Source organism: Leptinotarsa decemlineata, unplaced genomic scaffold (genome assembly GCF_025532065.1).
Source record: "Leptinotarsa decemlineata unplaced genomic scaffold, Ldec_3_MD MMD2_tig00002974_RagTag_RagTag, whole genome shotgun sequence".
Taxonomy (NCBI): domain Eukaryota; kingdom Metazoa; phylum Arthropoda; class Insecta; order Coleoptera; family Chrysomelidae; genus Leptinotarsa; species Leptinotarsa decemlineata.
The window spans coordinates 3,337,871-3,362,478 of record NW_027412578.1 but is presented as its reverse complement, the minus strand read 5'-3'; the positions used below and the strand labels follow the sequence as shown (position 1 = coordinate 3,362,478).

General features: G+C 35.1%; 2 protein-coding genes across 2 annotated transcripts in view; one reads left to right on the top strand and one right to left on the bottom strand.

Annotated features, from left to right (window-relative positions):
• Window positions 1-24,608, top strand: part of mAChR-B (muscarinic acetylcholine receptor) — a 236,864-nt gene that overhangs the window by 68,985 nt on the left and 143,271 nt on the right. The gene's annotated exons all lie outside the window — the stretch shown is intronic.
• Window positions 2,420-3,698, bottom strand: LOC141483058 (actin-related protein 3-like). Its single transcript, XM_074177236.1, has 3 exons — window positions 3,690-3,698; window positions 3,120-3,163; window positions 2,420-3,065 (listed from the first exon to the last, which is right to left on the bottom strand). The coding sequence occupies exons 1-3, from the start codon at window positions 3,696-3,698 to the stop codon at window positions 2,420-2,422; spliced, it is 699 nt and encodes a 232-aa protein (XP_074033337.1).

The window sequence follows — 24,608 nt, the reverse complement described above, 5'->3', positions numbered from 1 at the left end:
GGACTGAGACATTTCTATCAAAAACTGATAATCCTTTTCCCTCATCGACTGAAAAGTAAAAAGTGCCAAACAAGAGACTGGTATTATACTAATTGTATGCGGGTGAATGTTGTGTAATACATAATGGAATCTGCAACAAAGACCGATGTTTAGCTGTGTCAGTTCAATGTGTAGATGTTGAAACAGATTAGCAATTGTGTAGCTAGAAGATTGCTCGATTCAGGGCCTCTACCGCACTTTTGCGGGCCCGAATGACCCATTTCTGTATTCGTTCCGGAAAAGCGTTCTCACTTGTGGGATTGACTACACGAGAAAAGCAGTGTGTGATTGACATTGTTTCTCGGATTCTGGTGATTCGATTCAATTGATATTACGATGGCTTCGATCGTTTCAGAGTTGTTATTTTAGATTCCTCAGTATTCAATGTAATATTCAGAACACAGTTTGGACTGTATGTTTCGAAATCAAAAATTAACATTTTTTCTCTTGCAGAAACTTAGAGCAAGAACACAGATACTCTCCTGATGATGCCAACATCGGCTCTCCAATGATAATGATGATAAACATTCATAAATTTGTGAAGAAATTGGTAACGTTTTATCAAGTAGTTCAAACTTTTTGAGCACTTTTTATTCAAAGATGGAGAAAGGGACAATAGTAAAAACTCAACTACAACTCTTTTAATTCAATCCAACTTTCAGATTTGTAATAAACCATTTTCATGGATTTCAGTGAAGAAATTCGATTGTTGACAATGATAATGTTGAAATTGTTATTTTTGGATATAGAATCGCGTTGGTAAAAAGGTTTTGGCATTCTACTTCTTTATCTTTGAACAAAAATATGTGGAAAACTTCCAGAGGAAAGAAGAAAGTAATAAATTCCAAAACATACTCTCCATAAAGATATGCAGATCATGCATGGAAGTCTCTTCCAGAAACGAACTGGAAAAAGAAGCCCTCTCCAAATAACTACTTTCATATAAAGATTTGATTACAAGAAAAAAAAAACTTTCGAAACAAGTACTCTTAGATGAACCTCGATTCATACAAAAAACACTTTTTCCTATTCCATTTGTACTCCAAACATTCGTTAAGCAATTGAATCAGATATCATTCACAGGATTACTACCCAATATAGTATATGGAAGAGATATAATTTCACTTATATGGAATACTGTTATCCTCATGAAAGTGAAATGTAAAAACAAAATTTAATTGTTTAAGCAAAATTTTCAAGGTTTTTTTTTGAAGGATATAAAATTAACCCCAAAGCACTAATTTAGGAATTCAAATATTGTTAATATGTTTAAATTTATAGATCGATGTCAAGATGTCAAGAATCCCAATAAATGGAAAATTACTAAGAATCAAATATTATTCTCTAATCATGAATATTAAAGAAAAAACTATAATTCATAAATTACGTTTTCAAATTGATTTCATGCGAAAAAATATTCTTCTGAGGAGAAAAGAAAAAAATGGCTGTTAGAATCAGTGGAAATATCGAGATTTATGAATAATTCGGACAGTTTGACGCACGAAGTAATAATGTTTTTTATTCACGGCCTCTTCATATAGTTACTTCTGAAGTTGGAGCGGACAATTCTGTTTAAAAAAATCTGTTTAAAATCTGTTTTTCCGTTAATCAGCTGTCGCCCCTATATGAATGATAACTCTCAGAAGTTGGTAAACTTGTGCGAGCTAAGGACTAACGAGGTCTTACCTTTTAACGTGTGATTTCTAACACGGTTGCAGAATCATCACAGCTTCAACCAGATAAATTCTCTCGAGAAAAATATCTGGTCGAGGCGGGAATCGAACCCACGGCCTTCCGATCGTGAGTCGTGAGCACTACCATCGCGGCCAATTCCATCCATGATCGTTTATATTGGAGTATGAGAACAAAAGTGAATTAATTTTGCATTAGATTGTACCTTTGTCCAGTCCGACGTATTTAAGGTACAATCTTCGGCTTAAATTCGACACATTTCATTAAATCAGGTTATATATTGAAACAGAGTGGTATAAAAGGAGGCGATATTAACGTTTACGAGTCAAGTCAAAAGCTGACATATCAATGTTATTTCTGGCGGTACAAGAGTAATAGCGTCTTATTTTTTATGTTAGAAATTACCAATTTTGATTTTTATCCATTTTATTACATTTTGATAAACTTTCAACTGATAGGGTGAGGTACTTCTTCTTCTTCTTTTCGATTCAATGGCCTCAGCAACTAAGGCTAGCCGGCCAGTTGGTAACGAACGTTGTTGTTAAATCCAAAATGGCCACATTTAAGTGGACCTGGGGCGGGCCCATCCACAATTGGGTTGAAATTACTATCCAGGAACTTGTCAAGCACGGCAAGCTAAAAATTATCCAGTTATATCATACAGGTGAAAACAATGGTTGTCCATGCACTACGAAGACATCGCACTAGGAAGCACATAGGTTTGTTCTGGAGGAATACCTATCTCTCGCTCTCGTAGAAGTGACTGTATAAAATAGGTGATGTTGCGACCAGCTATGGGAATGTGCTTTATACAACTCCCAATGACATATCCTTCTGCAACAGGAATAACATGAGTTACACCATCTCCACTATCAATTACAATTCCCGTGTGGGTTCTTTCCTCTCTACTTCTGCTAGCCCAACTCGCAGCCAAAGCTAAAACAGCTTGAACTGCTATGTACAAGCCGGGAACATTGAAAGATTCAAACATTATTTCAGCAATGTATTCTCTATTTTCTGCCGTGTTCAAAGGAGGTTCGGTGAGCAAAAAGTAGTGATCTTCTGGTTCAGCACGGAGGTATTTGAAAATACACTGCTCCAGAAACTTTTCCATCAAGTCCCAGTCTTCAACAAGTCCGTGTCTCACTGGATACTTAACTGAATATCCGGTGGCATCGAATGCTTCATCTCCAATAAAAAAGTCGAGATCTTCAACGCCTTTATTCAATCTCCTAGAAGTTGTCTCACCCACTTTTGCACTCTCCTTTATCGCAATAGCAGAAGGAATTATGAACTGTGGCTCCTTGTTTGCCGCAAAACCTAGTTTGGTGTAACTAAATAGAAAAACATTATGATAAACAAATTTTGGTTAGGATTTTTTCTCTCACCCCGTTCCTACATTGATAACACACCGCTTTGGCTGCGAGTTGGGCTAGCAGAAGTAGAGAGGAAAGAACCCTCACGGGAATTGTAATTGATAGTGGAGATGGTGTAACTCATGTTATTCCTGTTGCAGAAGGATATGTCATTGGGAGTTGTATAAAGCACATTCCCATAGCTGGTCGCAACATCACCTATTTTATACAGTCACTTCTACGAGAGCGAGAGATAGGTATTCCTCCAGAACAATCCTTAGAGACTGCTAAAGCAATAAAAGAAAAATACTGTTACACATAGGTTTATTCGCAATGTAAGCAGAGTAAGCACAACTATCGTCAATGGTCTACACTTTCAGCGCAAATCCATCTGTTACAGCTTAAGGTGGGAGGAGGTAAAAAAGGAATGTAATGCCTTTAAGTTATGAATATTCAAATATTCGAATAAAATATCATGTAACGACAGCGGGCCCTGTTGCTTGTTCATCCTATGGGTGGAGGTATGTAATGAACGAATATTGGCTTGGTTTTGTGTACACACGAAGAAAATGTGCCACAAATCCTGCGTTTTCCCACACTCACACCTGTCATGCTCCTTTATTCGAATTTTGTGAAGGTGTGCCATAGTTAATCAGCGAGTAGGTACTGCGCATTCTAGTTATAGTTGTGATAATATCCCGTGAACATGTCGTGAAAGTATTGAACCAAGGCTTTTTCAACGGAGCTGGTATTGATGAGTGATATGTAACGCCTTTGTGTTGTGCTAGTCGGGAGTATTCTGTTGACCAGCTGATCCATAAATTCGACCTTATCTTGGGAAACAATTCAAGAAAATCGGCTTGAGGGTGGTTTGTGGGCTCAATATACCGTCCCATCGACGCAAGACTGTCAGCTGTATCGTTGCCAGGAATGTAACAATGACTCGGTATCCACACGAGGGCAATAGCAATGCCACTGTGAATCGCCTGTAAGACATATCTTTTGTTTTGTAGCTGGTAGCCGAAATTGCAGTTCGTGTTATTTTAAGTATTGCACTTTTGGAATCACTGAAAATCACAGCCCGTCGGAACTCTGGTCAAGAATAAGGCGTAGTGTTTCCTTAATGGCCCATATTTCCGCAGCACATATGAAGAAGTAGGAGGGAAGACTAGCACTGACTTCGGCAATAGTTGGCGAGAAAATTCCATAACATACACGGCCAGAGGTATCCTTAGATCCATCCGTATAGAAGTGGGCGTCATTTGGAAACTTTAAATTAGCCAATCGAGCGAATTCTGCTTTATTATTGTTTTGCTTCGATAGGTCAAATTCTGTGAAAGGCAATGGTGAGGCAAGAGTGTCCATACCAATCATAAAACAAGGAAGAGTTGGGAGAAGTAGAATGTGATTTAATTTCTGGGAAAGTGATTGGTATGCTTCAAGTATCGCAGGGATATTGCTTCGGCGCCAGTACTGAGGGTCTTGCAGGGAAGTATCATGTAATTTCATAATAATGTGTATAACAGGATTACGGTATGATAAAAGTTTTGCTACCCATTTGTGGGCTAACCAAAGTCGTCGAGTAGCTGAAGGATCCACCCCTCCCTCCGACAATAAAACATTTATGGGGGTAGATCGCATTAAACCTAAAGCAGTTCGCAAGGCTTGATATTGCAGTCGATCCAATTGTTAGGTAACCTGTTTGGAACAACGACTCAGGAAAATGCTTCCATTATCCAAGTGTGAATGGATCAGAGCTCGATATAACAGGAGAAGGGTCGATGGTGCAGCCCCCGACCAAGTTCTACATAAGGATCGTAAAATATTAATGCCTTTTTGTGCTCGCATACTGATCATGTTAACGTGCGGTTTCCGGTACCAGAACTGACAATTGATGTCAAAACTGGCATTTCACGTATCATAACTGAAAGTTAACGCATCAAAACCGACGTTTGAATAGCATTTTCACACGTCTTCTGACAGTTCGTACGCCACCCATCACATTTTTAAGTGAATGAATGGATTCTTTCAAAAGTTTCAATTTTCATTCAAACGTTACTTTTTCGATATAACCTTTAACATGTTATTTTCGAGCAGGGACAGCACTGTGACACATAGAACCACGATGCATAGAAACACTGTTGTTTTTACCGATTGGCTTTCTAGTCCCAACTTTATACACATCTTGATAAATGGTGCAATAATCGAAATCTGTCGCTCGTTATAGTAAGAGCCTCAATGTATAAAAACAAAAAAAAAGTGTGGTGAAAAACTTAGAACGAGATTGGTATTGTTAACGGTATCTGGTTAGACGGTATGTCTTGCAACAAGATGTTTCTACGGTACTTACAAACGATGAACTGTATTTTGCGGTAAGACGGTATGTCTTCTCACTAGTACTCTCTGATGCAGACTGAATTTTATTTTTACTTGGTCCTATCCCCAAAAATTTCATTTCAACAGAGGGTAATTTATCAGGATGGGCTGGAATTATTGTCAAGTCATGTATTTCCCGTACATCTTGGAAAAGGGTGCTTAGGTCAAAATTCGGCAAACAGAAAAATTAGTAAGGATTGTAAATAATAGTTGCCATACATTAAAAAAGATAGGAATGCAGAGCAATGTCACTGTATAAATCTCAGTATTTGAACCCAAATAATATAGTCATGAAGAAATAAAATAGACGGTCTTGAGAAAGTTAACAATAGAAGTATAGGCCTTTTATTGAGTGTTGAGTTGCAAATTTACCCATCGTAAATAATTATCAATAACGTAAAAATTTTCAATTTCAAATAAAGAGAAATGAACACAATAAACATCTTGAAATTACAACTTAACTCAAGGGTCAAACATGTTAAATCAAAAAATTATAGAATCCTTAAAATTATGTAAAAAATACTGATACGTTTGAACATGGACCATGATGTAAGAAAAATCTTTTACCTGATGTCAATTCATTCCCAAATGTGAACAACATCAAAAATTGAAGTGCCAACTTGAAAATGTCAAGCAATGTCCTGGAAGTTTTCAGATACTCTGTGAATGACAGGCTGTAATTTATTGGATCTCTTTATTTTTTATTTAACAAGAGAGGGGTCAAAGTGAGCACAATGGAGATATGCATCTTGCATAGAACTTGAAGACATTGTTGGTCAGGAGGTGTTTGGACCGTTTGTTTCTATAGAAATTAAACATTGAATAATAATGGGCATGAGTCATTCTGATATGATACAAAGCGGTAAAGTGTGAAATGCGCAAAAAATCTACGAAAACCAGAAAGCGCAACAAATTGGCAGAGCTAATGAAAATACACACTTTTATAGCAATACTGATATACCGTGAATGTCTTGAATGAGTAGTAGCGTTGTTAGATATTTGATGAATCTGAATGCGAAATCGGTGGGGGTGAAAACTTTCCGGCACTGCTAATGATTCTACTCATGTGAATGTTGCCATACCGTGCCAACATAAACAACGCTCGCTTCCTGATTACCGAACCGTTACCATATCAAAGGGTGTATGTACTATTGACGTTTGTTTTCTCACTAAAGGAATGCTGACGAAATGCATATTCAAGTATTCGGGGAGTTGTCATGACAACGATAATAATGTGTAGTGTTACACACTTTCACTTTATAACTTGAAGAGAAAAATTAAGAGTATCTTCAAAAAAATTGCACAAAGTCAATGTTTTATCATTCCAACAATATTTTACTTCAAAAGCAATACAAAACTATCTCCAAGGCAAGTTATTTATTGAAATAATCAGAACTGAATTCAAAACAAGCAATATATTCAAAATCAATCTTATTCTGAATGTCTCTACTCATCTTTCAATCCAAAGGAAATATTCACCACCTATAATCGAAGCTCTTCCTGAACAATACGAAAATATGATATCTGTAGAATTTTGCAGTGCATGAGCCCATTCAACCTCTTATATTTCAATAATTCAGAATGGTTGATGTAATCTCTTGAAAATATTAGGCCTTCGACCGCAAAAAAACGTTAAATCGAATACATGGAATATTTTGAAACGAACATCTTTCAAATGATTCTCTTTATTTCTGATTTAATTGTCCTGATATATACTCATATTTTACTTGCGTGATCATCAATATCGATATATTTGGGTGCAGTTTTCATCAATGTGTTGTGGATCGCTTCGCTCAATATTGAGTATTTTTCAAATTGGTTGAAGTAGGATGACAAAAAGTGATAATAAATCAGAAAAACATATATTGAAATTGGAATAATAAATACAACATGAAAATACTTATAGGACTCTTCATCCAAACGAGTGAATTACATAATCCCTAATGTACATTGGTGGTGAAAAAGGAAAGTTTCATCCAAAAGAATTTCATTCCATTCCATTCGGTCTCGTCCTTCCTGTTCCTTCTCATCCCTTTTCGTTCCTTTCCGTTCCTTTCCACCTCTTCTTGACCCTCCCGTCACTTCCCCTCCCCTCCCCCCTCCCCTCGTCCCATTCTCTTCCACTTCGCTTCCCTCCCATCCCGTCCCATCCCATGCCATACTACCCCCACCATTTCATCCCATGCCATGCCATGTAATGTCATATCATCCCCCACCATCCCATCCCCTACCACCCCATTCCATTTCATCCCATGCCATCCTCTACCATTCCATCATATCTCATCCAGTCGTTTACATTACCAGTTATTATTTTCATTCTTTTCCCAATTTCCTGAGTTATAGGAAACAATCTGAGACGTCATTTGTGAATAAAATATATCATTCACGTATTCAATATTCAAAAATCCGCCGAAGGTATAGAGATCAATATGTTTCAATTAGGTACTTATATGTATTTCTTGGCAAATGCAAAAGGAATCTTTCGTGAGGTGAATTCTAAAAGGAATCACTATTGGTGACGACTTATTCCCATGTTCGATTCTCAGTTACGTGGGTGTGAAATTTTCCTTTCGAGGATCATTTGGCCTTCGGTTAAATCAATATATCCATTCTCCATTCGACTCGTTCAATATTCGAATCAATTGCTGATACAAATGTAGCCAAGTGTATGTTTCTCGTTTTTCGAGAATTCAAAAAGCGTATTAACAACTGAAATTTTCAATTAGTCATTAATATAATTTCCATGTATTAATTTTTCTCATCATTCCAAATATGATATGTTGCCTGCGGCTTCGCCTGCGTATAATTTGGTTCGTCACATTACATTTCGTGACAGACCATTTTGAACAAATAGTTACAATATTTTTTTATTCACCCAAAACTTCAGGTTTCCAACTTCAAAACTGACAAAATTCAATGAAATCTGTGAACTCCTATTTTTTCCCCTTGGGGAGATTCCCTTTCTTGATGTTTATTCACGCTATACAAAGAATCGACCTGCATATTTGAAGATTCTAGGTTCAGTAGTATCGCTTGTACGTTAATATAAGACCGGGCAACAGTAAGTAATTTATATTTTCACTTTTAAAATACAGTAACTAAAAAAAATGCCAACTGCACTTAGTAATGAATAGCTTCGAGAATTGAATTAGGTTACCTATAAAGACATTCGAAAAACTTACACAACCGTCAACGACGTCGGCCCTCACGCGACTGCCCGCGTTCGGGTCGCGATCTCGACGATGGCGTTTAATTGCTTAGACTAGACCGTCCCTCTACCCCCGCACATTGTCCAGCGTCGTCCTTTAAATGATTCGTCCAAATTACTCAGTGTAAAAAACAAAGTTTATCTATATCAAATACTCAAAATGACAATTGTTACAATTTTTATAATAATTCAACAGATATTCTCAAATGTGCATTGTAAAAAAAAGTCTCCAATTTGATTGTTCTACGGCTCAGTATTTTGCATATAGTGGCTACCACATAAGAGGTAGATATATGCTATCGCAGACTTTTATGTAGAACTATTTAACATAAAGAATCTTACGGTACATTATCTGCATATAACTCCAAAATTACACAAAACCTTTGTAAATTGTAGCCTATATGTTATTCTGATGTATAAGCTGTATTTATGTAAAGTTTCATCTAAATACGTTCATTCGTTCAGGCGTGAAAGAGCCAAAAAACATACATACACATATCCATCCTCACAAACGTTCACATTTAGGTATATCAGTATAGATAGAACCGGAACTTCTGGAGTAGAATGAATCCAAAAAAGGAATTTTCCCAAACACCTGAGTTGCAACACTCTTGAAGAAGCGCGTTTCACTAACTCAAGTTGGCGTCTTCAGGAAATGAAGTACACTGATTCATAAAAATACAATAAGCGCAATAACTTATTATAACGAATGTATGTATTAACAAATGTATCAAGTCTGTAATTTTCATCGTTTCCACTCCTGCTTTGGAGCCATGACTCGACGACGAGGTCGTAATCTCCCTTGTCCCCAAGTCTCGTTACTAGCTCTATGCTTGTTGTGTTCCACTCTAAGTTTGCACTGGTCACTCTGTTGTTCGGGGCCCATATTTATATTGTTGAAGCAGGTATCCGGTCTGCCTGACCGGGTACCTGTGTTATTGTCAGGTATCTTGCGTGATAATAATGTCCTCCAAGTTTGTGGTAGTCTGCGAACTATCTCGCTTGTTGAGGTAGTTGGAACGTTTTTCAATTTCGATTGCTTCCCGAATTATCTTGGCCTGAAGATTTTTCTCCGTAGCAATGGTCTTGGTGTTGTCGAAGCTTATTATGTGGCCTGTTTCCTGGTGATGTGAATCTGATTTGCGAACAGCTAGTTCATGTTCATAGGCTCTGTTGGAAATTCTTCTATTGTACTGGCCGATGTATGTTCTGGGACATTTAGAATATATATATATATATATATATATATATATATATATATATATATATATATATATATATATATATATATATATATATATATATATATATATATATATATATATATATATATAAAATGAATAGATAAGTACTCTTTGATTGATAATTCCCATATTGATTTCAATTTGAGAGCCACCGTTTACGCAGCTATTTTTATCAAGTACTTTCTTGCTTTTTTCTCATTTTGTCTTCAATCGAGGACCGCCTGTCCGGTACTGACGATGCCCAATAGGCTGAAACAGCTGTCTACCGGTGGCTCTTAAATTGAAATCAATATGGGAATTATCAAAGAGTACTTATCTATTCATTTTTTGATTTTCGTGGAATTATTTTCCAGCAGCTTGACTGCATTAACCTTTCTAGATTATATATATATATACATATATATATATATATATATATGTATACATATATATTCATTGTCTGATATGATTCTACTATAATTCGAAATATATTCCGAGCGCAAGAAAAACACACAGCGAGAAGTAACCAGTAAATCGAGAATAGCGGAGAAGTTCAGAGAAGCTGCATATGTGTTATCCAACGACACATTCTATAAGGCTAGAGTAGAGATACACAACATATGGAAACATGTAATCAAGCGCTCGAATTACCTATAAATAGTCATCTCTGGTAGGAATAGTCCAGTAATCACTCGGAGACGATCGTGGATACTAACATTCGAAACGTCGTGAAGTAACTTGGTTTGAAATCTTTTGAATTTATTCAAATTTATTTTTTAAATAATTTTTTGCATTTGTATCTTTATTACTTTATTCGTTTCATTGTATTTTGCATTTGATGTTTTATTGATTAATATAATTAATATTTCAGTTATTCATTCTAATCTTATTTTTTCTTTCATAGATTTCGAATCATATTAGATAATGGAAGGCCGAACTGTTGAAAGTTACATTTATATTATTATTAATGTGTGAATATGCCTGAAAACAAGAGTTGCCTTTGGTGGACTTTTCTGGGCTCTGTATACCTCCGCGAACAACTAATATCCGGATCGTCCCAAGACAATTAGTAGCTCTATAAATCTCAGTGGGCGATGGAAAGCCGAAAGGGCCCGTCAGTGTTCGCATAGATCGCGTTCAACTGGTATTACACAATGGCGTTAGGGTGTTCAACTGTATCTTACTGTCATGTGCTTCACGAGATATGTCTTGAGCTTAATTAAATTCAATGATTTATGCGGTGTTCCAGAGACGGTTACCCCATTCCTTATGCGTACGAGATCCTGTAGTAATTGTTCCGGGAATTTTTCCGGGTGAGAGCGATTTACAGGTGGATTTTCCTGCCGGGGATTTGAAACGATTTACTGGCAGGAGCAATTAGCAGTAAGGGGAGGTGCACTATTTTCAGAAATATCGAGAAATTATTCGGGATGTAAATATTTGCTGCGCGAGTTTCTATTCAAAATCTATGGAAGAACAATTAAAATAAAATGAATTACATAGAAACGGACAAGCTTGATCTCTCAGCTTCATCATAAGCTTCAAATTATCACATAGCCAGTGTGCGGGGTTTTTAGTTATTCTAACAGATTCAATAGGAGCATGTTTGTTGAAAAATTTAGTTACAGAATAATTCAAAAAATGAAGTATATCGTTACCTTCATTGAGATATGGAATGATAGACCAGTGTGTAGATCACTTGAAAATGAATCTCAATGGAGATCTCCACCAAGAAGTTTTACGCCATATTATGATAGAAGAGATACGAGCAAGTTATCCAGATATTCAATTGTAGAGTTCAAGTTAGTAGCAGGTGGTCTGTGGACTGTTTCCAAACAAAGCGATTGGAGACGATATCCATAGACTCTCTAAAGGAGAATTGAGACACTGATGTTGATTTATATCTTCACATGAAGCAGGAGGTTGCATATCTCAATGGGGATCTAGAGGAGATTTCGAATTGGGGTGGAAGTAATCAGGTTCAGTGCAATGCCATGAAAACCCAGGCATTGGTTTTCTTCATAACGATAAATGTCTCCGAACCGGATATAATAATGTGAAGACAGACAATTCCGCTTTCTGCTGCGATGAGTTAGTTGGGGGTTAAAATAGACACCAATATGTCTTGGCACAATCATGTCGCTGGAATTGCAAAGGCTGCTTCTCAAAAGCTTGGAACACTGTTCCGAACCTGAAAACTGTACACACCTCAACAACTTTCAATGCTTTATAAAGCTCAGATCAGACCTTCTTTTGAGTATTGTTCACATGTTTGGAGCTCTGCCCCCAAACATACCCTGAAGTTGCTGGATTCCATCCAGAAAAGAGCCATCCGTCTGATTGGAGACGCGAACACCTTGATACGACCTTGATAGATAGATAGATACGGTGTAAAGGTACATTAGTAGCAAGTTGGTGGTACAGAATGTAGGTGAACAGCATACCTGAACAAAAAACATGTATATAAAAAATATAACAGTTAAAATAAACAGAAAAAATATTGAATAAAATATACAGAAGAGTAATTGAATAAAATATGCATAAAATTCCACAAAGAAAGTAAACATAGAACGTACATGGTATTATAAAAGTTCAAGCACTGAAGTTGTGGCAACATATTTCTCCGTACTATAAAAACTTTTATTTTATTAGATAGTCCTCGATGTGTTCTCTGAAACTTGGCGAGAATAAATGTATAATACTGGATGGTATTATAAATTTGAAAGAATAGCCCCACAAGTATTATACACTGAAATTGGGAGTTGGTCGAAAATCTATCTATATTCTTGTGTATTTCCAAGAGTGCCTGATATATGGAATCAGATGGTAGGGTCATAATGCCCAGTCTTCTGAAAAATGGCCTGCATGAATCGCGGAAACCTGCGTTTGTTGCGTTGGAGGAGTTGTCCCAAAGTAGAGTTTCATAGCTAGCATGAGAATGAAAAAATGCATAATAAGCTAAGAGAAGAGTTTCTGTACTAACAAAGTTTCTCAATTGCCGAAGTAAAAAAAGATACTTCGAGAACTTTTGGTTCAATACCTCTAAATGAGGTGACCCGTTCAAAGCATCATCAAGAGTGACTTCCAGTTGAGTGTTTTGCCCACAGAAATCTCATTATTAGTAAAAAAAAATTTCGTTTTTTTTTCTTATTGAGTTTAAAGAGGTTTGAATTGAACCACGCTTCAGCTCGTCTTTCTGCAAGTGTCATTGCAGATTCTGACAGTTGTTTCTAGATCAAAAGTTCGTCAGCATAAATGACACATGTCCAAGGTAATAGTTCATAGAAGAGATCGTTTATATTAACTCTGAATTGAAGAGGCCCCAGCACGGACCCTTGAGGAACTCCGAACTCAATCGGCTGTAGATCAGATATTCTGTTATTGCCTAGATCAACAAGCGGTTTTCTATTCATCAAATACGATGAAAAACGTGAGAGTGCCACACCTCTGATTCCATATTCTTTCAATTTATGTAACAAACTAATATGAGAAACAGTCAAATGTTCTACTCAAGTAACAAAGTGTCGCAACACTGTGATGACCCTTGTCGAAGCTATCGACTATATCCCTCACAATCCGAGCTACTGCTTGAACGGTCCAGCAGGACTTTAGGAAACCGTATTGGTTAGCGTTAAGAAGATTATTTCCTTGTAAATAGAGGTATAGACTTTTTGGGATTGTTTCGAAGATTTTCTCAAAAATGGGAACCGGAATGATTTTGCTTCAATCTCCAGCGATTCAAATCTAACGTGAATTGCTACTTCTGCACAGGCACCGCAGTTAGAGCGCCCTATGCTTTTATTTTGTCTTCAATAATAAGTAATTTAGAAATTCATACACATTGTCATTTCCTGCTGAATTGATCCGGGCCTCTAAAAGATCTCAGAGTGAATAAGATTCAGAGGATAATACCTAAAAAAAATTCATGAAAGCCTATATATGAAGTGACCGTACGTTCAAATGACCAATGTTGAAATGAATTTTTTTATCTTTCATAATAGCACTGATCAGATTTTTCCTAGGGTTCTCCACAATCTAACATAATTGTATTATTCCAAAGCACATATGATATGATTTGAAACATATAGAAGTATGAAATAATAAAAGTAAGAATAATAAAACACACTGAATTCGAAAGAAGTTATTGCACGAACTATTTATTATTAGTGTCCGACCGAAACTGGTTTTTACGACCGAAACCGAAAACGAATTTAGGCAACGGTCTCAGTTTCGGCCGAAACCGAAACTTCCTTACAAGGATTATGTTTTGAGGGAAAAATAAAGAAAAGGTTATTTCAATCAGTTAGTCTTTATTTTTTATCTTTAAATCACAACGTTATGCAGTCTTCGACATTTTTACTTATTGATAATCAACATAAAAAACCCTTTCACTAGTTCGGACTTCCATTGTCTACTATATAAAATGATTTGAAATCCCTGAAACAAGTAAAAAAGAATAATTAAAAAAGAATAGTTGAAAATAACAATTATATTAAGCAACAATAAACTTGAAATGAAATGATAGTGAAATAACCTACAAGTAAAAATATAATAATTGAATAAATAAAAATTAAAAGAATGAAACGCGGACGGCGATTCCAAGAATTGCATTTACCGGATATCCTGTGAGTGCGGAAAATCCTATATTGGTGAAACTAAGAGGCCATTGAATGTTCGCATTGCCGAGCACAAGAAGCACACACAGCGAGGAGAAACCAGCAAATCAGGAATAGCAGACCATGTTTGGACCCATCAACACAACATCGAGTGGTCCCAAGCTGAGATCTTGCACAGAGAGGAACATTGGTTCAGGGGAAAATTTAAGGAAGCCGCATACATGTTGTCCAACAACGTATTCAGCCAGGCCAGCGTAGATATACGAAACATATGGAAACCCATCATCAAACGAAAAATTACCAACTCCCGCCAAAACGGTCATCTCTCACGGAATCAGTGAAGCGGAAAATGGAAAGTATAGAAAGTGAAAGTATTTCAACGACCTATAAAATAGTCATCTCTCGGAGGAATCAGTCCAGTCATCACCCGAAGACGATTGTAGATACCAACAATCGAAACGTCGTGAACTAACGTGACTTGAAATCTCTACACCTTTTTATTTTTTTTATTATTTTCTTTTTTCATTCCTTTAATTTTTATTTATTCAATTATTATATTTTTACTTGTAGGTTATTTCACTATCATTTCATTTCAGGTTTATTGTTGCTTAATATAATTGTTATTTTCAACTATTCTTTTTTAATTATTCTTTTTTACTTGTTTCAGGGATTTCAAATCATTTTATATAGTAGACAATGGAAGTCCGAACTAGTGAAATTCATCACGAAACATTGTCAATCACCTTCAAACAAACATAAAAAACCCTTATTTGAGAAAAAATATTAATGGCACCTTAAAAATACTTAAAATAGGTGAGGTGTTTATTTGAGTAGGTGTAGATCCTTCTTTTGAATATTATTGATGAGTTTTCAAAAATATTAAACAAAAAATTACTTATTTGAGTTGTTACCTAATATCACTTGTATGAAATTTAACGAGCCGAAAATGACCGATCACAGCGCGGGAACTCCCGAATGCAGTTTCGGTTTCGGTCGTAGTTTCGGCAGGTTTGCCGCCGAAACCGAAACTAAACTGAAACCCGTTTTTTTGCCGAAACTCGACCGAAACCGAACTTTTGGTCGGACACTAATTATTATTATTAAAAAAAATTGCGATACCATAAAATAAACAAACCCAATTTCTAGAGATCTTTTTTTATCTCATCACGTTGAACGAACAGTTTTCCGGAAGATGACCTCGCATTTGGATTACTATATTTTTTATTTGCTTACTTGAGGAGATTATTAAGACAAATTGTCGAAAATTGAAGTAGAATTTCCGCTTTCTTAGAGTTTGTGAAAAAAGTTATTTATATTGTTAAAATAATTTTGTTTCCCGAAGAATATTTGAAAAATCTCGGTACACTCATTACTCAATGAATTTCCAATCCAGATAGATCAAAACATGCAAACATGGAATCGAACGGTTTTTGCAAAGTGCAAAATTGCCTCAAATTAATCAAATGATAAACCAATCTCACCCTCGGTCAGATAAAAACACAATATCGTCAGAGGCCTGATTGAAGTTGGGTCGCATTTCCCGAACCTTCCACCACGGAATTACCGTAAAATTGACAACATGTGTCAATTAATGTCGCGTGATGTCAAATTGAAACCGGATTCGAAGAAGAAGTGGATCTCGATAGCGGGGCTGGGTTTAGGAAGCACGGCTTTCAGCTGTTGCAAAGGTGAATTAGACACGAAACTCCTATGACGTAAGAAGTCTTAATCGTTATGGTGTTACTTCTGTACTCATATATACTGTGAGAGCCACACATGCAATACTTGTCAATTAACTTTGAGAATAGAAATTATTTTTGAAAAACTAATATGAAGTAATACTTTTTTCCGGACTTTTAAGATTTTATCACACCGAAAAAATTTCTGCTATATCTTCAGTTGTGATATAAACTATCTGTACTCATTCACAAATTCGTGCTTTACCAATCCAACTTTTTCTATAATATCATAATAGTTTACAACTGTGTTTGTTTGAAGGTGATTGACAATGTTTCGTGATGAATTTCACAAGTTCGGACTTCCATTGTCTATTATATAAAATGATTTGAAATCCCTGAAACAAGTAAAAAAGAATAATTAAAAAAGAATAGCTGAAAATAACAATTATATTAAGCAACAATAAACCTGAAATGAAATGATAGTGAAATAACCTACAAGTAAAAATATAATAATTGAATAAATAAAAATTAAAGGAATGAAAAAAGAAAATAATAAAAAATAAAAAAGTGTAGAGATTCCAAGTCACGTTAGTTCACGACGTTTCGATTGTTGGTATCTACAATCGTCTTCGGGTGATGACTGGACTGATTCCTCCGAGAGATGACTATTTTATAGGTCGTTGAAATACTTTCACTTTCTCTGCTTTCTATTTTCCGCTTCACTGATTCCGTGAGAGATGACCGTTTTGGCGGGAGTTGGCCATTTTTCGTTTGATGATGGGTTTCCATATGTTTCGTATTTCTACGTTATTGGACAACATGTATGCGGCTTCCTTAAATTTTCTCCTAAACCAATGTTCCTCTCTGTGCAAGATCTCAGCTTGGGACCACTCGATGTTGTGTTGATGGGTCCAAACATGGTCTGCTATTCCTGATTTGCTGGTTTCTCCTCGCTGTGTGTGCTTCTTGTGCTCGGCAATGCGAACATTCAATGGCCTCTTAGTTTCACCAATATAGGATTGGAATGGAATCATATTCAAAAATATGATTGTGACTAAATATTAAAATTGTGCTATTCATGATATGAGTGTTGAAAATTAAGTTTTATTTTGTGATCAAAATAAAACTTACTTTTAACACAAATATCATACAAAGTTTTTTTACAACTTTTCTGTCTTCATAATAAAATAGATAAAGTTATTATTTTTGAAATCAATGAAGTCGCCCCGGAGCGTCAATTAATTTTTATTGTTGTTTTTATTTTTATCGTTGTACTATGTTTATTTAATATATGTTCATTATACCTCTATTGAAACACATTTTGACATCTCTTGTCAGTTAACCATTTTCATGTTATCGCATTTGCTGTAAAGTGGCCGTGTCAGGTGACGGCGAATCACCTGGTTACCAGCAAACAGTATTGTTTAGAGCTCACGCGTTTTATTTAAAGTCACATTTGAAGTTCTTGTTGGTGTTTAATGTCTTGCATAATGAAGAACAATAGTGAGGAAACATGTGTTCCTGACGATATTGAAGAGGCTGCAAAAAGAGCTTCAATTAAATTGTTACCAAAAAATCGTTAAAAATGGTGTTGATACAAGTGAATATTTCAAGGTAATAGCATTCTTGAAGCGGAAAAATTAAAGTTATAGGCCCAAAAAACCAAAAACTCTTACGTTTGAACAAGTTCAAACATTAGATAAAAAATATTTGATGATAAAAGTTGCTACTATATTCGGAATATATAGAGCCTGCCGGCATGAAGATCTGTGCCATTTATTAATAGAAGACATTAAATTAATGAGTAAATCATTGATTGTTCAAATTCCAAATACAAAAAACAAAAATAGGTTGTTCTTTTTGCATTGGAGCAAATATAACGGATATTAAGAAGCATGGAGGATTGAAGTCTACAACAGTAGCTGAGGGTTACATGGATCAATTTATTTCTTATACGAAGGCTATTGCTGAAAGAATAGTCCCAAAAGCTAGCTCCAGCGTTACAGCATCGTCCTCTTTACTTCAAGAATCAAATGTTGTCAACTCAGATACTTCAAATATATTACAAGGTTCTTCAGCATTGTAAGGTATCAATATCAGCAGTTGTTCCAATTGTAATTTTCATATAAATGTTCCTAAATAATAACAGTAATGTAATTAATGTATATAATACATTTGTAACAGAATTTAATTGTATCTATATCTATCGTTCATGGTGAAACTTCCTTGAAAATTGAATAATCATGTTTTGTTTATTGCTTTTCGGTCGGAAAAATTGTGTTGAAAGTACTTTTAACACTAACGTTAAAAATATTTCTAACGTGCTACTTTGTAAACATCATTTTTAAATACTCTTGACAACCATTAAAAATGTCACTTTTAATGAAAGTTGTATAACAATGTTTTTACATTTTACATCTTTTCTCCGCTGAGAACTCAAATAAATATGTAAATCAAATAAAAATCACCGATACAAGGAACATATGTAAAAGATCTGTAACATTTATAAAAAAGTTTTGTTTTGTTTGTAAATTTCACCTCCTGAAGACGCCAACTTTGTTGAATAAACGCGGATCGGTGAGAGTGTTGCTTGTAGTTCTGGTCTTTGGGAAAAGTGTTTTGAACATTCAATAAATTTCTCAAGAGTATTGTAATATATACATACTCATACTTTCATATATATGAATTATTCTCCCTGAAAATTTCCCCCCACCGAAAATTCAGATCAATCACCCAGACACTTCTCAAAGCCGAAAACCCACTGAAAAAAGACCATGGTTACTGTATGATGGTCAGCGGCTGGTATGATTTACTATAACTTTCTTCAACCGGGCCAAACCATCACAGTCCTATTTTCAGGAAATAAACGAAATGTACTAAAAATTGCATCAGCAGCAGCCGAAACTGGTCAACAGAAGAGGTCCAATCCTGCTCTATGACAACGCCCGTTCGAAAATCAGACAAATTGAGCGTCGAAGTTTCTCCTCACCCACCATACCACCCAGACCTCTTGCCAATCGACTACCACCTTTTCAAGCATTTCGAAAACTTTCTCATCGATAAAATCTTCGTCAATCATGACCAGGCAAAAACGGCCTTCGTCGTCTCATCGAATCCCGAGCACACAATTATGGCTACGGATTTAATCGACTTGTGTTACGTTGACAAAAGTTTACTGATTCAAATGACGCTTATTTCGATTAAATTAAATAAGTATTCACTGAGACATTACAGTTTGAATCAGACTTATGAAAACGGACGAAACAATTTTTACATATAATAATAATAATAATCGTCTTTATTCATCGACATAATATAAAAAATGAAATACAAAAATTTAGAACAATAATTAAGGGTCAATGAAAAGGTGAAGTATCAGCCTAAGCTGCTTTTCAACTTAACCTAGCGAAAAAAAAAGAAAATATATAGGTGAATCATAGAAAAATAAAAAAGTAAAATTTGAGTATTAGCGTATATAAAATCAAAAATACTTATTCCCAGAACAATTTATACTCGTGTGAGTATAAAATATAAAAGAACAAATGAAATAAAAATTAAATTTTTAAATAATAATTTAAATATAAAAAAAAGTAATAACTTAATTCTAAATATAAATATGTGCCTAAATTCTTGTAAATAATTTTCATATTAGTGAACACTAATTAACATTCATTTATAACCTTAGCGTAAAAAATAATCACATACAGGTCCGTCTTAAAAGCAACTCTATAGTGACTAGTAAGATTTTCAATTTCTTCTTGAAATTGTATAAAGAGAAGTTCCAAAACTCCTTGGGAAGAGTGTTATAGAATTTAGGTGCAGAATATGAAAAGGAACGTTGGTACAGTGCAGTTGAGTGTTTGGGAATAACTAGCATATTATTTTTCCTTTTGTTCACCCTATTGAGGTTTTTGAACATAGTAAGTTCATCGAGGAGATACGTAGGTTTGCCAGACGTTATAACTTTGTGTGTCAATGTAAGTAAATGGAGTTTTCGACAGTTATCTAATTTGAGCCATCCTGTTTCTTTAAATTTCATACTAATATGTTCAAATTTACGTATTCCATGACAAAAACGTAAACAGGAATTTTGAATTTTTTGTAGTCTAGCTGCATCAGCCTGTAGAAGTGCTGGACCATAAATACTGTCGCAATATGATAATTTAGATATCACCAGCGATTCGCACAACTCAAGTTTCGTTTTAGTAGATAGCAAATCACGACTAGGATACAGCATATGAAGTAATATCTGAACAATATTTATCATTATTATTATTATTTCTACACCATTTTTAATATCTCTTCATACTTAGACAATTTTTTGCCCTTAGCATGATTATAATTTACTAAATCCATTGGTGGTAGGATTCAAAACGCTATTTCACCACCAACTTTCTACAATGAATGGCTGTCTCAACCTTGGGAAACTATCAATCAAACTGACTTCAATCGAGTTAAAAGCTGTCGAGGTCGGTCTTTCACGTCTTGACGTGTCACTCCAATGGACAAATTCACCTGCTTATTTCTTAGAGCAGTTGATAGCAAATGGAAAAGTCGTTACCTCAATGGAATCTTTTCAACCCCGGAAAGTAATACATTTTTATATGATTTACAGACTGTGGTTCGGAATAGCGAAAAAAGGAAGACTAATTATAAGATTGGAATACCAATTACATAACAGTATTGAGAAACGTTTCGCAAGAATAATTTATCCATTGAAACTTCTATCAAATCAGAAGGCATTTTGAATTTATTAAATATCCGAATGATCAACGCAGGTAGCTTGCTTGAATGAAGAATGGTTGAAATTTGAAAAAGCTAGAGAGCTAAGAGTTTAGGACACTGAAAACATCCAAATAACTCATGTCAAGATCTATGAGCTGGTCACAGCACAATGTGGTCAGCAGAAAAAAAGAAACGGAATAATAAGCTTTCAGGAAAATTTTCCTGGATCACACCAGAACAAATAATTTTCACTCTTTCGAAAGAGAGCATTTCATTTTATTGTGGGGGCAGTGTTTTTGAAAGATCCATTTCAGCTTTAGAAAAATAATTTTCAAGTGCTTAACTAGAAGGGTGCATTATATCCATCATATTCAATCAGGTGAAGCAGTTCAAAAGTAATTTTAGGGAAGAGATACAATATTAGCTGCTCACTTGTTGATTGAAATTGTTACCTGAATCGATTTGAAACAGTTACCTGCATGCGTGTTGGTAATACCCAACACAAAGAGTATGTAACCAAATACAGGCATATTTACTAACTGGCTGTGCTGTCATCTTCAAGACTCTACTCAAACTTAACGTTTCATCCTCTTGTTTGTTCTTTTATGCGGTCAGAACGCTTTAGTGCAGGTACTTCAGGTACTGTAGGTAAATTTACCTGTATTTGGGTTACATCAGGTGATATCCTTTGTGTTGGATTTTTTCTAGGTTCACTGTTTCTAGGAATGTGTATTGTTTTGTGTAGTATATTGAATGTTAGGTCTTGTTGTGTTTTGATTTGTATTTTTATATAATATAATAAATAGATGTTATAAAGCTTCAAATCCTTTTCATGACATAATTCACCTGAAAGTTTGAGGAGAGAAAGAATTCGAATATCATACAAAATTCCTTCAAAGGGAATACATTTTCTGAATTAATTCAAAACAAACAGAAAATTATGAATATGAGTTACCAAAAGTTACGAAAAAAGTAAATTGAAAACTGATTGCAGGATCCAACAACAAATAGAAAGTGGAAAATCTAACAAACAATGTGAAGTGTATCGAATAAAAATTACGCAAACTTTGCAACTCCTAAATTCCCTCTGAAGAACTTCAACACATTCTTCAGAAGAAAGAAAATATTAATCACTACCCACTTGCAGATATGAAGTCTTGACTTGTTTCCCGAAAACAAATCATCGCTTTGGCATTTCTTTCATTGAGGTGGAACCAGAAAATTGTCATAACCAGTAAGAATTTCTAACAAATATGAAATCATACCAATTATATCAATATTCTACGTGGTATTAGATGGGGAAGTAGTTGTTTCTCAGCAGGCATTCACCAGAACATACTCTTTGAGTTTGTGGAGAAAAAATAATGTTTCTAAATTTTATTTCAAAATATTTATTTTCTTGTATATACCCAAAAAGTCTTCGATGATATAAATACAACCTGAAATTGGTTTCATTCTAAGGAACTTAGCTAATTATTATCGAGCAATGCAGAACATTGAAATTGTATTACATCCTTACTAGGAATTGAGTAATTTAGCGTCTATTTTCGTCGTAGGTAAACTCAATTCACAGTCGATAAGCTTGTGGCAAGCAGTCGTTCACGGTTTCCTGCAATTTGATTGCTTATATCCTGCAACTACACTGAAAATGATGCGAAGGACCGAAAGCTTCCTGTCTGAATTTCCGCTTCTACGGAGATGTTAGTGACGTTTCGCATCATTGAGGTTATTTTCATTACTGATTTGAGCTTATTTTCTGTTTTTCAACTTGAAACCGAGTGATTCAGATTGTAGGTAATACATAACCAGTACTGCTCTTCGCTGCATGATGCGAGTCTATAGAAACAAGGAGAGAGATGAAAGAGTGTGTGAAAGAGAGTGAGAGGGATAACAGATTATAAAACACTTAGCTCTATTGAAATTCTACTTTCCCAATATTATGAAGGAATGTTAATTTTGGCTAATTTGCAGAACAATAGTTCATTTGGATAAATGGTTTCAACTCCTGAATATTTTCAAACATTTATCACGGACGAAATTTTGCCGATGGTTTTTTCAGAAGGTTGATGGGAATCCTTTACATGATATTGACATTTGTTTTTACCGATCGAGATATGTGATGAAGTTGGCCAATATAATTGTTGAAAATCCATGACGTATTCAAGTAACACTTCTATATGTGATTTTCACTGAGTAGTTTACAAAATAGCAACACGTGTGTACAACAGCTTCATCACGCGTGTTCGTCAGATTTCACATATTCAGTGCCTTATATAAATCAACAATTTGAATAATATGATTTCCTACCTATTTAATAACTGATAACTCAAGTCAGTGAAAAAATATTGAAAGTTGTTTTTTCCTGCGTAATCCTCATATTTTTGGGTGTGCTGAATCCGAGAATGAGTTTCATTTTGCTATAAAACGTTACGATTTCTGGCGAAGTAGGTATCTATGTTGAACAAAGTATCATCTCAAAATGAAAGATAAAAGACTGAAAAAATTACATTTATAATTGCTTGACGAAACTTTTTTTTTTCGTCTAAAATACATTCATTAGTAAACACTAAATACATTTCTCTCTCTGAAACGTCCAACACTAGTCTGCTATCATTGAGATGCCCCATCTTCCCTGGTATCTTTTCTATCTTCTTAATATCTTTTCTGGAAAGTAGTCGAGGTGGGAATGAAGAAAATATATAGCAGGGGAGCCCACGATGCAAAATGGGGATTTACTCGAGCGTCATTGAGACATATTAGGTTGCAAAGCTTAGATGATAAGAAGAAAAAAGTGTTATATAACATATACTTTTTCATCGGTGGAGGAAGCAGCTATAGATTTTTAAATATGTAAAAAAATACTGTTGCGAGCGCGACAGATATTGATAGCATCAATGTCCTACGTATTTTTAATAATGTTGGTATGTTTATCTGATCGTTTGCATGATGTGGGTGGTTGTACGTAAGGGTTGAAAGTGAAAAGAAAAAAAATAATCGGGCGCGTCAGATTTTCTAAGGGAGTCTTGAGTGCAACAAAAAAAAGCTCTCATTCAATAATCTGACGATTTCGATTTGGCGCAAATTCGCGGCTATTATTATAATATGCAAAAAAAATTGAGCATTTTGAAATACTCAAGCGCGTCAGATTGAGATATATATGGTTCATCTTTATGTTTTAGACGTGCTGTCTCATAATCTGACGATTATCTAGAGGGATTCCCTCAACCTGACAAAAAAATATTTTTTTAATTTTTTTTTTATTCATTGAACTTAATTAATTGAAAAGTTCAGGAAATAGCATGCAAATAAATAAGTGTATGTTTTTCAAGTAGGATACTTGTATTTATAAGAAAAAAAATTTGAAAAAATGCTCAAAAAAATTAATTGGTAGAAAACATAGAAAGTTTAATTTCTCTCTCCTCAATCATGATTTCCTACCACGCAGTAACGGCTACATCCATCAATTAATTGATTAATTGATAATCATCTCCATCTTCATCACGAACGAGTATCTGTGATCTGCTGTGGAGGCGTCATGGCAACAGAATTCAGAGTGGGGACGGAGTGAGAGAGTGAAAGATAGAGAAAAAGTGAATAGAGAATAGAGGAGTAGAACCTCGGAGAGGGAAATATAGGTATTACACAGCTGCATGCATTAAACTTTATTGACGAATTTTTGTTATTTCGGCTTGCGG